The 16,058-nt window shown below is 42.5% G+C and overlaps 1 protein-coding gene across 1 annotated transcript in view; it reads left to right on the top strand.

Annotated features, from left to right (window-relative positions):
- The window catches only part of CADPS (calcium dependent secretion activator), a 476,365-nt gene extending 461,744 nt beyond the window's left edge, over positions 1–14,621 (top strand). The window contains exons 32-33 of the mRNA XM_035728423.1: positions 9,943–10,047; positions 13,402–14,621. Coding sequence (XP_035584316.1) covers positions 9,943–10,047; positions 13,402–13,581 — 285 coding nt within the window. The 3' untranslated portion in view covers positions 13,582–14,621. The remainder of the gene's footprint in view (positions 1–9,942; positions 10,048–13,401) is intronic.
- Positions 14,622–16,058: the final 1,437 nt, after the last annotated feature.

Genomic DNA, 16,058 nt, shown 5'->3' with positions numbered 1-16,058 from the left:
TTCAGAGGAGGTTAAAATAATATTGCTCCCAAATGCTAAATTCTATCCATCTTCCTGTAGAAGAATCAATAGTCTTAAGCAGTAATAACTTAAATCAAGTTTTTTTAGAAGATTTTATTTATTTATTTGACAGAGACACAGCGAGAGAGGGAACACAAACAGGGGGAGTGGGAGAGGGAGAAGCAGGCTTCCCGCTGAGCAGGGAGCCCGATGCGGGGCTCGATCCCAGGACCCTGGGATCATGACCTGAGCCGAAGGCAGATGCCCAACAACTGAGCCACCCAGGCGCCCCTTAAATCAAGTTTTAAAAAAATTGTTTTGGGGCGCTTGGGTGGCTCTGTTGGTTAAGTGACTCCCTTCAGCTCAGGTCATGATCCTGGAGTCCCAGGATCGAGTCCCACATCGGGCTCCCTGCTCGGCGGGGAGTCCGCTTCTCCCTCTGCCCCACCCCCCGTGTGCTCTCTCTCTCTCTCTCTCTCCTCTCAAATAAATAAATCTTTTAAAAAAATTTGTTTCATTTGCACTATGTCTTCCTTATGAGAAGACACTAAAGGCAAAGAGTAGATGAATGCTCTCGGCTCCAGGTTGTAGGTGAATATGGTCTCTAGTGCTTCTGACTTCCCCATCAGTCTGGATTGCATCAGACTTTAGGGGGGTGTAATCCACAGTTTAGTACCTTGAAGAGCCACAGCACTAAGACAGCTTTGCAAAGACCTCAATGAAACGGGTGTTTTAAGCATCCAAAGAATTACATAGTTTTAAAAAAACAAAAAACAACACCTCCACTAAAAAGGACTTTTGAGACAGCTCGGAAGTTCATTCTGATTACCTGCATCCTCTGATTTTGGTGTCTGTTTATCTTTTGGTGTCTTTGTGCTTTGAGCTGAGCGTCCTGAAGCTGTGACTGGGAAGTACCCATTTCTAGGTTCAATTGTTTGGAGGAACCAAATCCTGAATTACAGTAACACTGGAGGAAAGCAAAAGATTGCATCTTTCAACTGTGTGTCCATGTTTAAAAGTACCCAGATGATCTGCCCTTTCAGAAAGTGTTGCTTCAGCCCTTGGGGAACTTTGACAAATCCTGAAATTTGCATGCGGTTGTTTACTGCTTTGCCCGTTTGGCATAGATGGCTTGAACATGCCAAGATTTCTTTGTCAGATCCTGTCTGAATCTGGAATAGAACACTGAATACAACCAGACCCCTGGCAATCCTTAGACCTGAGAGACCCACGGGGCTGTGGAATTGTGGCTTGGGTTAACGAAGCTATGGGTATCTTGGTAAAAGTATAAAGAAACCCTGGATGATGCTTTTCACATGCTCTTAAGTTACCCATATTGTAAGGAAGAAATATGCATTGAAAGCTTCAAATGTAAAATATTTCATTACAGTATTTCAATACAGCAATTTAAATAGGTTGTGGGTTTTTTTTCTCCCCCCTAACTAATAATAACCCACTTTTGTCACAAAAAGCAAAGTGAAGAACTTAGTCATATGGGTGTGGTCAAAGTATTATCTTCCTTTTTGACTCCTTGCCAACAAACAATGCCCTTGCCTTCATTAGACACTCTAGGCAAGGTGCTGAGGCAATTTCTCTGATGTGTGGCTGTGTTGAGTTGGAGAAAGGGTACTTTCCAAAGAAAAGATTACCATCCTCCAGCATTCACTGGGTTTCTTCAGTCCAGAAGTACAGATTGGTTACCAAGGGGTTATACATTGCCTGTTTGCACAGACATTTTTAGAAGAATGGAAGCTGCCTCGGAAAGCTTCGCGCAAACCTTAAGAGTTGCACTTAGAGAAGTAGGATTCCCTATTTGTGAGGCGGGGCAGGAGAGCATGGCTAGGGTCTTAACAGCTAACATGGAGTCTGTGCCTGGCTCTGTGGTAAACACTCCACACATATTAATTCATTGAATCCCCCCCCCGCCCCCAACAACCCTAAGCAGTTTTTATTATAACCCCCATTTAGCAGACGAAAGAACCGAGGCTCAGAGAGGTTAAGGGACAAACACAGGAGAGGCCCGGGTCACGTCCATTCTCTTAGCCACCAGGCTGCCCTGCCTCTTGGCTTCTTCAGCTCCATCTCTTGGTAGCTGCCAGGCCACTTCTCTGAGTCTCAGATTCCTCACCTGCTAACAGAGTCACAGCTGTTGAGAATGTAGCCCTGAGCTGCCCAGGCGTTTAGTGCTGTGTCTGCTTGGCATATAGGCCTGACCATGCCGGTTTCAAAGGAAATACATATTTAGAGATGAACTAACAATAGAACTAGGTCCTTGTGGATTTCAGCTATCATTTATGCTTAGGATATATTGGACCGAGTCACAGATTTTTAATCTGAGAAGGTGTGTGAATTTGGTGTGTGGTGGTTATTGGCCCATAGGCCAAATGCCATACTTTCAAAAAGAGCTCATTTTTACAATATTGAGCTAAATATTATCCTTAGTTATAGGCATGGGCAACATGTCTTGTTTGACATATACGTATGCGTGTGTGTGTGTGTGTGTATGTTTTTCTTAAAGTGAGACACTACAGTATGTGTGTTGTACTTCAATAAAACTTTTTTAAAAAGATTTTATTTATCTGAGAGAGAGTGAGAAAGAGAGATAGTGAGCGGGGGGAGGGGTAGAGGGAGAAGCAGAGTCCACGCTGAGCAGGGAGCCTGATGTGGGGCTCCATCCCAGGTTGCTGGGATCTATGACCTGAGCCGAAGGCAGACGCTTAACCAGCTGAGCCACCCAGGCACCCCTCAATAAAACTTTCTTTAAAGAAAAAAGCAACAGAGAAAGAACTGGATTTTGCACTAGACTGTTTGCATTGGATTTGTTACTCTGCCTAAAATTGTTTCTTTTATAGCGCTTTCTGATGGCATCTTCTTTAATTGCACATGAAACCAAATTTCCCCAAGGTCCTACGATTTTACTATCACTAGTCACTGAAAATTTTAAAGCTTATGATGTGTAGTTTTTCAGAACTGAAATTTTATTCAGTGTTATAACTTTTGTATCCCCAAAACTCTCAGGAAAATTCAGTCCATTGTGATAAAGGCAATTTTTCTAGTTGTATTTCTCCTTGAAAACTCACCCTGCCCTCAGTGAGAACTTTCTACTAATAGCATTTGCTGAGTTACCAGCAAATACGTAAAAGCAAATACAAAGAGATCAGGTAGGGCTACAGAGGAGAGGAAAAAATACACTGATTCTAACTAAGAAATGGCATGCACTCATTTCCATCCAGTTTTTTCTAATCATTTCCATTAAGAGTCAGCAATGATTGTCTCCCATCCATTAGTTCTTTAAGGCTATTGAGTGGTTTTCCCACACTGTGCTTAGCGACTTTCTAAGCTCATAAAAAGTAGAATCTTTTCAACCCCAAGCCAAGCTTGGGCTCTGAGGGAAACAGGTTCAACAACACTATCCTACCCACACACTTCTCCTTTGAGAATTTCAGAGCTGAATGACTTTGCTGAGGAGCCACTTAGAACTGGAGTTGTCTCTCTATAAACAGGCCATTACTTTTTAACATTATTGTGTTGAATGGGACAACTCACACACATGTAGTGGTAAACAACCAACTTGAAGCCTATCCTACCACTTACTAGTTGTGTGACCCCAGGCTACTAACTTAATTTACCTAGGCCCTTTTTCCTCATCTACAAAATGAGGCTGTTAATAATGTCAACCTCCTAGGAGTCCAACTCAATGACTGAATTATAAGATGTTTGCAGAACACTGTGCAGAGCACTTGAACATTGTTAAGGGTGAGGTGTTCAATGAGTAGCTAAGTACAGGTTTCCCCTGCTATCCAAAAAATAGAGCGTTCCTCTGAAAACCTTCCTAAACTGGAATGGTATGAAGTGAAGCAGCAATTACCATTAATTTATATGGAAAAATTTTTGAGCTTCCCCAGACCCCCCAGAATAACCTCTCTCAGGTTTTTCTGATGTCTTAGGACACATCTGGCTAACGGATGCACAGAATAAATGGAGAGAAAGCACCAATGCTCGTAGACACAGGTCAAAACTCTGGGGGTGTGACGCTGAGAGGCAGAGTGTAGCTCCCAGGGAAGGAGTTTGGCGGGTCTGCCCTTGCTGCTCGGAGCGCGTGCTGCCTCTCTAAGGACTTGCTGCAACAGGGATGCTGACTGCTCTTCTTGTATTTTGCCTGTTTTCATTAAAGCGAAAATCTTCTTCCAATTTCTTTCAGTTAGCGAAAACGGGGACTAATGTTGGTCTTTCATAAAAGCGGAGTGGCACAAGGTGAACTTTAGGAAAGTGGGGGACACCTGTACTTTCATTAATTGTGTGTGTTGCAAATCCGGTACGCAAAAGTTCTGCGTTGAAAACAGTAGGCTCTAACACCTGATACGTGGTCATATCGGATAGGGGGTTGCTTCCGTCAAGGGCGTACATTACCCTCGTGACTGGGGAGGATGGAAGCACACCACATCGTTCTCTGCTCAGCCCCTGTTCCTTGTTGCCATGCCGCTCACGTGTGATATGCAGTTTGCTCTGAAGACAAATGAGTCATTAACAGTAAGGTCTCTTTAGGACATGAAATTAACATCAAGATAGGGAGCGCCGGTTTCAAAGGAAATACATATTTAGAGATGAACTAACAATAGAACTCAGATCCTCCTCTATGGAGGAATTTAGACGCATCTAGGTGGCTCTGATGGCAGAAGATGCAAAGGCAGCAGGTATCCTATAGTCACTGTCGTGCTTGCTGATTAGGGTGTCTCCGAATCTAAGTGGAAGTCCAGTTCCTGTGAACCCTCTATTGTCCAGTGACGTGTCAAGTATTTATCGTACCTCTCAATCCTGCAGCTCTTCCAGGTGATCAGGTTTCCAGGGGAACAGGGAGCCCCTGGGCAGGGACGAGGGAGAGGTGAATGAGTCACTTCACAGATGTAAAATTTAAGGGGGAACCAAAAAATGCGGTAATCAAGATCAATAATCTTTTAATACATCTTAAAAAACCAAAATGAATGCAAATGATCCAGGACGAACAAAATATCAGAGTATTAATGACAATATCCAATCCTGCATTTGAGGAATCCTGCCTCACTAGCCTCACCCTAATCCTGGCGCCAGTGAACCCCAATATTATAGAAGAGACAGTTACGTGTAAACGTTTCTCTGCCTGAAGTCAGTGTGTGTTCAGGGTACAAGGTGTTACCTGAATAGATCTGCATATTAACTGTCTAAGCTCCTACTAGAAGTGAATCATGAAAATTCGTTTGCGTTGTATATTGAAAGGATATCTTTATGTTTCTGAGAGTAATAATAGTCGCTAAATTTTATTTTTTTAAAGATTTTTATTTGAGAGAGAGTTCATGCGTGCAAACATGAGTGGGGGAGGGGCAGAAGGGGAGGGAGAAGGATGAGCAGACTCCATGCTGAGAGGCACGCAGAGCTCCATCTGACGACCCTGAGATCGTGACCTGAGCCTAAACTAAGAATCGGACACTTAGCTGACTGCGCCACCAAGGCGCCCCATTGCTAAATTTTATTGAGTGCTTAGTATGTGAGAGTAACTCTGCTGGGCACTTTACATAATTATCTCTTTTAATGCTCACAGTAATCCTATGAAGTAGGTACTGGTATTAACCCCAAGAGGAGACTGAGGGTCAGAGAGTTAAGTAGCTTGTTTGAAGGTTATCCAGCCAATAAGTAGCCAACCCAAGCTAAAGCTGTAACTTGTCCACACAAAGTTTGAAAAATCATGCATTATTCGTCTGAATCCTTTTCATCCAATATTAAATCTAGGTCAGTATAGTTAAATATGTGCTTTATGCACCCAGGATGTTTGTATGGGTTTGGGTGATGATCTACCACAAAACACTTTGCAATGGAATTGCTGAGAGTTAGTCCGTGGCCTGTAAGACGCGTGCATACAGTTCCAGAGGTATTCCATCAGGAGCCATTTTCTCTACCACCCCATGCCTTTCTGTGGTCACTTGCTCAGCTTTCTCCCTTGTTTTGTGGCATTTCTTAGTGTGAGAGAGAAAGCATAGAGGGATGACGGTGATCGTGATGAAGATGTGAGTGGTGATGGTGGTTAATGGTGGTGGTGGGGGTGGTGGCAGCTCACATTTCTTGAGGCCTCATTATGTGCCAGGTACCGTGCTGAGAGCCCTCCTAGCATACCTTCCTTGTGTCATCAAAAAACCTACGAAAAAAAGGCTGATTAATCCCCATTTTCTGTTCAGGAAACTGGGTCTTTGAGAATGTAAATAACTTGCCGAAGCTCGCAAAGCCAGGAAGAAGACAGGTGGGGCCTCTGCTCTTAAGGACTCCATTGTAGAAAGGAAGAAAGAAAGATAAAAATGACAGAGCAGCCTTCTAGCTCCTCCTCAATAGAACTTTCAGATCTGGTTGCAACTACTGGAGAAGTACCCAACTTTCCAAGGGACTTCCTTTGGATGGGCATCCTTTTGGGTTCCAGCTCCAAAACCCTCACCAAATTATCCCCAGAGAATACTTTAGAGGGGCCCCGGGTACTGGGGATTTTATTTCTCTAGTGCTTTTTTTTTAGGATTAACGTAACTTTATTTAGGAAGTTTTCAATTAATATACCTGAACAAAGGGGAGGCTAGCAAAGGAGTCACGATTATACTTAAATACTTAGTCCATGTTGTCAGCTCACAATTTTTATCCTAGGGTTTAGAGTGCATTTTATCGAAATCTTAGTGTCCAGGTGTTAGGATATTTCTGGAAAAGGCAAGACAAAACAAAATGGGGAGACCTTAAAATGTTTTATTTCCTGTTTTGAAGAATCCTAACAAATCTGCTTTGTTAGCATCAATCTCAAATAAAACAAACCTGAATAATAAGCACCACAGGAGAACAAGCAGGAACAACCCAGATACCCAGTAATGTGCTGATAAATGTTTAACAACTGGCTTTCTGGGAGGGAGAATGCCCTGGTTTGTGGCGTTTGCCAATTTCCACAGTGTAAAAACTCCCACTAAGGCCTATTTCTGGCTGTCAATGCGATATCCTGAGCGTGCAGTTGGAAAGAGGTGCACACACTCAGCTCTCCGGACCAGCACGCTCTTGTGCCCCGCCTAGTGAGGACTAATTCCATGATCAGCTATTTCAGTGCAGTGCCTAATCCTGAAGAACCTCCACTTGGGGACTCACCAGCTACGTGAGTAGTGACCTTGGGCAAGTCACTTCACCTCTCTGGGCCTTTGTTCCCTTCTCTACAAAGGATAACAGGGAAGGTCTTTTTCACCTCTAAGATTTTAAAGTTCTAGAAGGCAGTGACTCTTGCTTCCTCCGACATCCAAATGCCTTTAAGCGCCTTTCTGGAAAACCAAGTTAGCGCTGTGCCGCATCCAAGTTAGCACTGTGTGCCTCCAATTTCATCTACTGAGCATAAGGTTTGGAAAGAAGTGACTTACTCCCTTTTGCCTCTTGAAATGCGTAGCCAATGGGGCATCATACATTTTTTACACTTCTTTTGCTAGATGTGAGATCCAGGAGGAAAGGCATGGATGTTCCAGGGCTTTCTTGTTCTCCTGGGGTGGGAATCGGCAAGCGTGATACACTGATCCATTGCTATACGCATTGCCTACCTCCCTACCCTTTCCACAGCAGAGAGAGAGGATTCAGAGTATCCTACCTTTTTATTTGTGTTTTTATTTTTTACTCTCTAAAAGCCATTTTACAAGAATAGGAAGTACTTATACAAAGTGGGGGGGGGGGTCGTTATTTTTTTTCCCCCCGAAAGGTGGCACATCTCTCAGCAAAGAGAAAAAGGCATGTTGCACAAGGCTTGCTGGCACTGATATCAGCCAGCGCCGGTTTGCCTGTTGTCACAGCCAAAGCAAAATGCCACCTCTGCCTAGAAGCCAGAGTGCCACATTCCTCTTTTGTGTCCCTGAGATGCACCCGTCATGTGGCCCTGGGTTTGTAGGTTTGGCCAGGAAGTCCCCACGTTCTTTGCAGGTCACCTGCCAACCCCAGGAGGTGGGGTGGGGGGGTACCGATGCTTGTGACTCTCGAAATATATTACTGCATGTCAGATAAAGCCCAGAAAACAGAATTTGAGGGCTGGGGTGAACACAAGAGAGCCCCCAGTTGCTGCAAGTAAGGGAGGGCTGCAGGAACGCCAGTGACCCAGTGGTGTTTCTGTCCCCAGACCCCGTCTTCACAAACCCAGATGCAGTGACAGCAAAAGCTCCAGAATCCCAAGGCAGGAGGTGCCAAAAACACTCCCCAATAATCACTCCCCCACCCCCCAAAAAAGTTTCAGTAAAATGTTCTCACTCCTAGAGGGGAAAACCTGTCCATGCCTGAAGCAGCTTGACCTGGGCAAACCCCCTCCTACATGGAGTGAACCGTGAATCTCAGGGAAAAAAATCCCCACCCCCCACCCCGCCTGCTCCCTGGGGAGGGACAGAAGGTTCCTAAAACTGACAGTTTCGCCTCCATGATCTTTAAAAGAGCAGAAGTTGGCTGTGAGGCTGCAATGCCGCCTTGATTGGGGTAGTGTGGTCTCTGTTTGCGGCTGGGCTCCAAGGAGAGCCACAATTGGCTCTGATGAGGAAGGAGCCTAGAAATGAAAGATTGCAAAGAGGGCTTCTGAACGCCATGGCTGAGACTGTATCGTTTCTTACAAGGTGAAACTTGGCAGTTCTACCTTGCAAGTAAAAAACCCAAATTAATTTTTTTTTTAAAGAAATTAAGTCAGAAACAAGGCTTCAGAAAAACTGTGAGTGTTAGGCATAAACTGATTTTGGATGATCTTTAGGTGAGAAAGGGTGGAGTTACCATCAGAAACATGTTTTTATTTATGCTTTTCAAATCCCCACTGGTGCGCAATGTGTGTGCGTGTGCATGTGTGCGCGCGCGCACGTGGGCACGCGTGTTGATTAGCATGAGAGGGTGCATCGTCTCAAATCTCTAACCACTCTCTTTTTCTTACATCTCTTCTGTGCACAGTTCATATAGATGCCCCATAAATAAATCTATAGGTCCATCCACACCTTTTCATTTTATTTGTAAATTGTTTGGTATAAGCGGCAATGCGTAATGAAACCTGGTGAAGTTTAAAAGATTAGATTTTTTTTTCATACTGACACTTCCTAACACTGTTCATATGTCTCCGAGTGAGATTTATGAATATATGAGCAGTACTGCAAAATCATACCGCACCAGAGACTTCCTGCACCACAGGGGTGGCAGTCTAAAGTGACACAGCTTCAAGCATTTTTCACAGACAAGAAGCAAAATTTAACCCCCTTAAGGGGAAGTATGATTTCAACAGCTTGAAATGAGCTCATTTGTAGATGGTTTTTTTCTCTCATCTTCCATAATTTTTTGGTGTTAAGATTAAAACAGATTGCACAGCCAACGTAAGGGCACAGAAGCTGCCCAGAGTGTGATTTGGCCCTTAAAGAGAAACCTTCTTCCTTGTCTCCATCCCAGTGCCCAGCAGGGTACATGAAGGTACACTTCACCATCAATTCATAAGGCTCTCAGCCCAAATCCCAGCATTGTTCTCCACAGACAGGGTCTGGATTTTTCAAAAGGTAAGTAGCAAACTGACATCAGTTTGTTCCGTGGAGAAACCCCCATCTCCCTGGGCATCTGAAATAGTGGCATTAAGAAATATGCAATGACTTGAATCTCAATGGAGTAAAATTAACCAACAAAAAGGAGAATCAGAAGAGCAAAAATGGTCTATATGAATTGATCGTGTAGGAGATGTCGATCGTGGAAGAGTTCTGTCTTAGATTCAAAGTCCAAACCCATCTCTTTTTAGGCTGATCGGGTACCTTGTGATTTTGTTCACGATTTGTCTCTGCTCTCAAATTCTCTTTTAACCACTTAGTCTCTCCTCGGAACAGAGCAGGTGCTCAAATATGGCCTGTTCCCTCTCTCCTCTGCAAATGCTCCGTGATGTGTTGGCTGGAGAACTTTTGTCTCTTTTTTCAGCAATGGTACAACAGCTCCATGAACGTGATCTGCACCTGGTTGACGGACCGGATGGACTTACAGCTTCACATTTATCAGTTGAAAACACTAATTAGGATGGTAAAGGTAAAAGAAAAAATAATTATTCTTCTTTGCACATAGCTCACTGAAATACATTTCACTGTCCGGCTGCAGAACTTCCTTAACACAAAGAATATTGGTTTACATATAAAACAAGATGATTTCTAAAGCAGCATCTTGTGCAAGAAAAACCTATGCAATCACTTCGGGATGCGTGGTTAATTCATTACTCAGACATCAAAGGAAAAATTAACAAAAAGGAATTTGATATTTTATCCAGGCCGGAAAAATACTTTATGTATCTGTCATGCAAAAATACTGCAGGGGCCTTCGTGCCCTGTGCATTAGACTTTCAGAAGCTGGTTTGGGTACCATTATGCTAATCACATAATTACCAATTTCATTTATGGTTTAATGAAATAAAATTTTGCCACAATTAATGTAATAGAAATATTTACCTCCAGCTATTTCTAAATATGTCCTGTGATCATTATCAGGATGCAAATCAATATTGTTCTCATAGTTAATTGAAGTAGTTTCTCTTACAATGCATGTATACAATCAAATGGAAAGGATCACAAAGGTGAGATAACATACCCTGAAAGTAGCTTTTTTCCCTGTTCTTGTGTGTGTGCCTTGGACTAATGATAATTATTTCAGCGTGAAATCTCAGTGGTTTACATGAAATAATAAGATCACGGAAGGGGGTAAATACGTTTTTGATCATTTCAGTTTCCATTTGATGCTTCACCATAGAGGGTTTTAAAACATTCGTGATGCAGAAATATCATTCGAAGCAGAAAGTGTCTTTAAAGATATTTTAACAATAAAACGTAGCTGAATTTCTATTTCTTAACCATTTGCCGGAAGTCCCCCCTCTCCGCCCCCTTTCTGCTCCCTACCCCCTCCATCGCCCCCCAGCCCCTACCCCATTTCTTAGTCTCTTTAGGATTAGCACCATTTCACTGAAGGTACTCCTCTACCCCAGTGCTGACTTAAAACCAATTACTGTTCTGTTGAGTGTAATTAAAGAGAATTATTATCATCTGCATTTGATCTCACAAAGCGTCTGCCCAGGGAAGGTTAACAGACAGCCGTGTATTACAGCTCTTAAAAAAGAAATGTATGCACTAGGGCCATAGACCCAGCCTAATTTCATATTTTTTAAATTTCAGTTCCTTAAGGCAAGCTCACTAGCCATTGCCTGACCACTTCAATTCCATTTCCTGGGTATAAATACTCTTCTTTGGGGGGATTTGTTTGTTTGTTTGTTTGACACTTACTGGGTGGACATTAAAAGAAGACCTTAATTTTTAAGATTTTAAAATATGTATCTTCCCATTACTGCTATCTCTAGATCTATGTTGGGAATATTGGAACTAGCAATATTTCATTAAGGAAAAAAATGTAAGTCTGAGAGAAGGTTTATTCTTAGCCTTCTGCCAAAAAAACACAGACATGAACCACAGAGAAGGGACAGAAATGTCACTGGCAAAAGAACTCCCTTCACTTTTGCCAGAGATTGGCTCAGCCTAACTAGTGTCACAACACACAGGTATGAAGCAGAATGCACCACCTCTTCACCAAGCACATTAACCAGAGGTCTCCTTCCCCAAGGCAAGCTTCCAAAGACAGTTGGCTTTCTTTCCTGCCTCCACATCCATTCCCTTCATTCCTCCATTCATTCATTCATTCATTCTTCAGCAAGCATTTATTCACTCGTCCCACACTGGATAAATATTAGTTGAGCCCCTTCCCATATATTACAAGATGGAGAATTTTAAAATGACTAGATAAGGTCCCTGTCTGCAGGCATTTAGAAGTTGAGTTGGGGAATGCTGCTCTGGAATTTGAATAAAGGGGAGAATACTCAAGTGCTTTCTACCTTTCTTTTTCCCATCATACTCTGGCACCAATTATATTATCTTAAGTGTAAACAGAACAACTGCTTGAAAAGTACAAAAAAAATCAAGTTAATCTTCTGGATATCTGGTCTACACCATGCCTAGAATTTACTCAGCCTCCTACCCTTTCCCGTCAAGGTGAAGACAAGTCAGGTAGCCATCTAGCTACCTCGGAGAACCTTGCAGTTTGATCCATAATTAGGAGGACCTATTAACGTATGCCGAAATCAGATTACTTTTACAAAGGAAAGAAGGTGCCGTGATTAATCATGCTGGGACAACAGGTAGAAAGGGTCATCATATCCATAATCTGATATTATTGGACTTCACTGGGCCAGACTGCATTCACTAGTTAATTCTGCAGTCGTTACAACATGTGACCTTCAAGAGGGGTTGACATTGTGATTGTTGATACTATGATTGCTTTAGATGGGCAACAAGAAATGGAAGTCCCAATGGGAATACACTGAAGTATGTTAACACTCCTTCTCGTGCCCCTTTGGCAAGTGTCCCACATCAATAGAAGAAACACACGGCCGAATCAGTAGCTGAAATGACATGCAGTGTGATGAGAAAAGTTGTTAGAGACCTTTTTCCAAAAAAATGTTAAGAAGTAGACAACAGCCAGATGCTTCTGGTCATGTTCAATTAACGCTAAGGGATTTCTGGGGGGGGGGGGGGGGGGGGGGGAACGAAAACAAAACAGTCCCTGGGATACCTCAGGAAATCCGAGAGAAATCGCCTGAAGGAACAAAGAAAGAATTTGTGGTACAGTAATACCAAGCCATTGTTCTTGAAAAAGAGCCAAATTTCTTCCCCAAGACCATGAAGTTGTGAACAGAATAGATACACTTCTTTCCCAGGGAGATAAGAAATGAATCACATGTCTGCGACATATTGATGAGGCATTAGCACTCCATCTTCCCCATAATTATTGCTGCCCGTACTAGGTTTCATATACCAACATACATATGTCTATCTTGTGAATGAGACAGAGAGATATGCAGTTACAAGCCTCAGAAATATTAAAGACCAGACTGCAAAGGAAATGGCAAAATACCATAATCAGTTGATCCATTATTTATGTGTTATGGCCCCTTACACAGTCTATCATATTGTATTATACTAACCTAAGAGAAAGAACCTGACCAAAAGAAAACAGAGAGAGACAGAGAGAGAGAGAGAGAGAGAGAGAGAGAGAATCAAAACAATCATGGAACATTTCCCTTTATGGAACTGAATAAACACAAGCTTATGTTCTTTGCTTTGTCTCAGCTAATACAGTTTATCCTGCCACAATTTCTCATTCTCTGTCATTCGGCGAATCTCAGTTTTCAGTACCAGTGAAACCTGAGCACAGTGGCTTTTCATTTGACAATGCATAGAGTGAGTCACTTAGCCGAAGGTCAGTGTTCTCACACCCACAAGTGCCTTGTGTCCTTTCCCTCCTTTCATGGAGATGAGATCTCTTATCACTGATCTTTTCCCTCCTTAGAAAACCTATAGAGATTTCCGATTGCAAGGGGTCCTGGACTCGACCTTAAACAGCAAGACGTACGAAACCATCCGGAACCGGCTCACTGTGGAAGAAGCCACGGCATCAGTGAGCGAGGGTGGGGGCCTACAGGGGATCAGCATGAAGGACAGCGATGAGGAAGACGAGGAAGACGACTAGAATGCTAGGGCCCGGAGTCCTCTAGGACAAAGTCCTGTAATCAATGCATGTCCTTAGTCTGTTAGTTAACCCCACTAGGGAATTTTCTGTCAACTACCATGCTCATGAAATGTTTACCAGTACAATTGCCATTTTAGCTATGTGGTTCCAAGATTAGCAAATGACTTCAATCCCACTGATTTCCTGATTCCATGTCTGTATGTTTACAAGCAATATGGAGCACCATTCTTTAAATACCGTTCATGGAAAATACATAGTCCAACTGCTAGGTGTGTTCCTGTTCTCAGCAGAGTTAAATGATGCTTCATTAATGTCCTGTGTCTGCATTGACAGTAAATGGATGTGAGGGCAGGTATACCAAGTATTTCACTTCTTTGTTTCACATTACGTGGATGCCAGTTATTTAAATGAGTACAATGAATTAATTTAATTAAGACACATAGATCTGCTTTGTTTTTTTGGAAAACAAAAGGCAAGGCTCCGGCAACCAACTTTTGGTTCTTTGTGTTCCCCTGAAATGAAAAATGAACCCCCGGTTTCCTCGTTAACTCATCCTTCCATCGATCCGCATAGTTAGCCAGAAAAGGATGGCTACATACCAATGGATTGATCCTCTCATTTGCCACGGCAAGGGTGATCCTATCATGAGTTAACACCAAGCACAGTTCAGAGCAACTGTCTTCTGTCAAAGTTTATCCTATTAAATGTTACATTTTGCTTTTATGTTTCAATAACCGTGTATGTAAAAAACCTGAATATTTAAATTACCACCCTAGACTCTAAATGTGTTTATAATAAGATATGGGTATTTCCTTCAGTAGATTGTAACCATAATTTAAATTATTTTGTTCCACAGTTTTTTATATCTGTTATGTACATTGCATTTTGATCTGTAACTGCATGACCCCTGGGGTCCTCTGCAGAGCTATTTCTTTCTGTGTAAAGTAGTGGATCCATCTTGCTTTTGCCTTATATAAAGCCTACAGTTATGAAAGTGTGGAAAACTGTGGCTTCTCAATAAATAACTATTCAAATGTCCTAAGAATATACTTCCAAGTCTTTTTTCCTCTGTCTCTTTTGAAAGCCAGAACTGAAACACACACAAAGTGGCAGAGGAGGGTAAGAGCAACAAAGAGGTCATGTCCCTGAAACTGTTGGAGAGGTAGTTTTCAAATACTCGTCTTCACAAGAAACAGCAAAAAGTCCTACTAATTCAGACTCTGCTAAATCAGAACTGTGGGCATTTGGACATGTTGGGCAGATTACGCTTGCATTATAGGATAAATAAGGGTCTGCTAAGCAAGAGAGTAGTGTAAACGAGAGGAATGTTTCTCCTGTACGAAAAGAAGGCCAACAAACTGTTTTTAAGCACTACTTTAACAGCAGTGTTTGCATTCAAACAAAGCGTGTGCCAATTATATATGATTCTTATATATTTGTTAAAGCATCTTACAAGATTCTCTAAGATATGGAGCACTCTTCTTGCTCCCCATTTCTTGTCGGCAAAATAGTCACCCAGGTGTGAAACAAATCCAACATTTTGCAGCCTTACCTGTTTTATTTGCGTCTGTCACCAAACCAAACTGACCTTGCCTTGGTGCTGCCTGAGGTTTTAGGGAAGAGACAAATTCATCTGTAGGACCAGGTAGACCAGTTGTTCTCTACCAATCAACCCCTCAGAATAGTACATCCTCTTTAATCCTTGAGGTCTGCAGGTACAAGTCAACAGTACTTCCTGTCCTTAGTAGGATTACAAGGATAACTCCCGTTTATTGAGCAACTATTCTGTACCAAGCGGTCTGTATGTAATACCTCGTTCAAATCTCACAACCACCACAAGGGAAAAGGACTGTTATTATCCACATTATAAACAAACAAATTGAGGTCAGGAAGGTTAAGGGTACTTGCTCTGTGGTTACACAACTCCATACGGAAACACTAATCCAGAGACACTAGCATAGAATGGGTAATACATAAATGGTGGGGGTATATCATTCAGGTGTGAAAAAGCTTTGCGCAATGGCTTCAAGATAAGTCAATGTGGCAGAGCCAGAATTTTTAAAAATATAGCTGTATTACATTTTTAGTTGCAAAGCTAAAACGTAGTTTTTTCCACAATTGTGAATAATTCAAAAATGTGCAAAGTAAAGAGAGAGTGTCTGCCCAGTGTATCATATAGTTGGAAAGAGGAAGAAAATGCCCAGGAGCCCTGGAGGAGAGCTAAGTGAGTGACTTAGAGAAATAACCAAAGGGCGTGATCCAAAAGACATGAAGAGAAGCAAGTCTGAAAAGACTGTGCCATCCAAACCAGGATTAAAACAAACAAAAATCCTCCAAAAGAAGTCAGCACAGCCCAGCCCAGCACTGAGGGTCCTGGTGAACAGCATCCCTCAGCTAGCATCCCTGGAGGAAGGGCTGGGCAGAAGGCAATGATAGCAGACGAGATCAGAGAGAAAGAACTCACCAAGTTTTCAAGT

Source organism: Zalophus californianus, chromosome 1, assembly GCF_009762305.2.
Source record: "Zalophus californianus isolate mZalCal1 chromosome 1, mZalCal1.pri.v2, whole genome shotgun sequence".
Lineage (NCBI taxonomy): Eukaryota > Metazoa > Chordata > Mammalia > Carnivora > Otariidae > Zalophus > Zalophus californianus.
The sequence above is the reverse complement of the archived record's forward strand: the minus strand, read 5'-3'. Positions and strand labels throughout refer to the sequence as shown.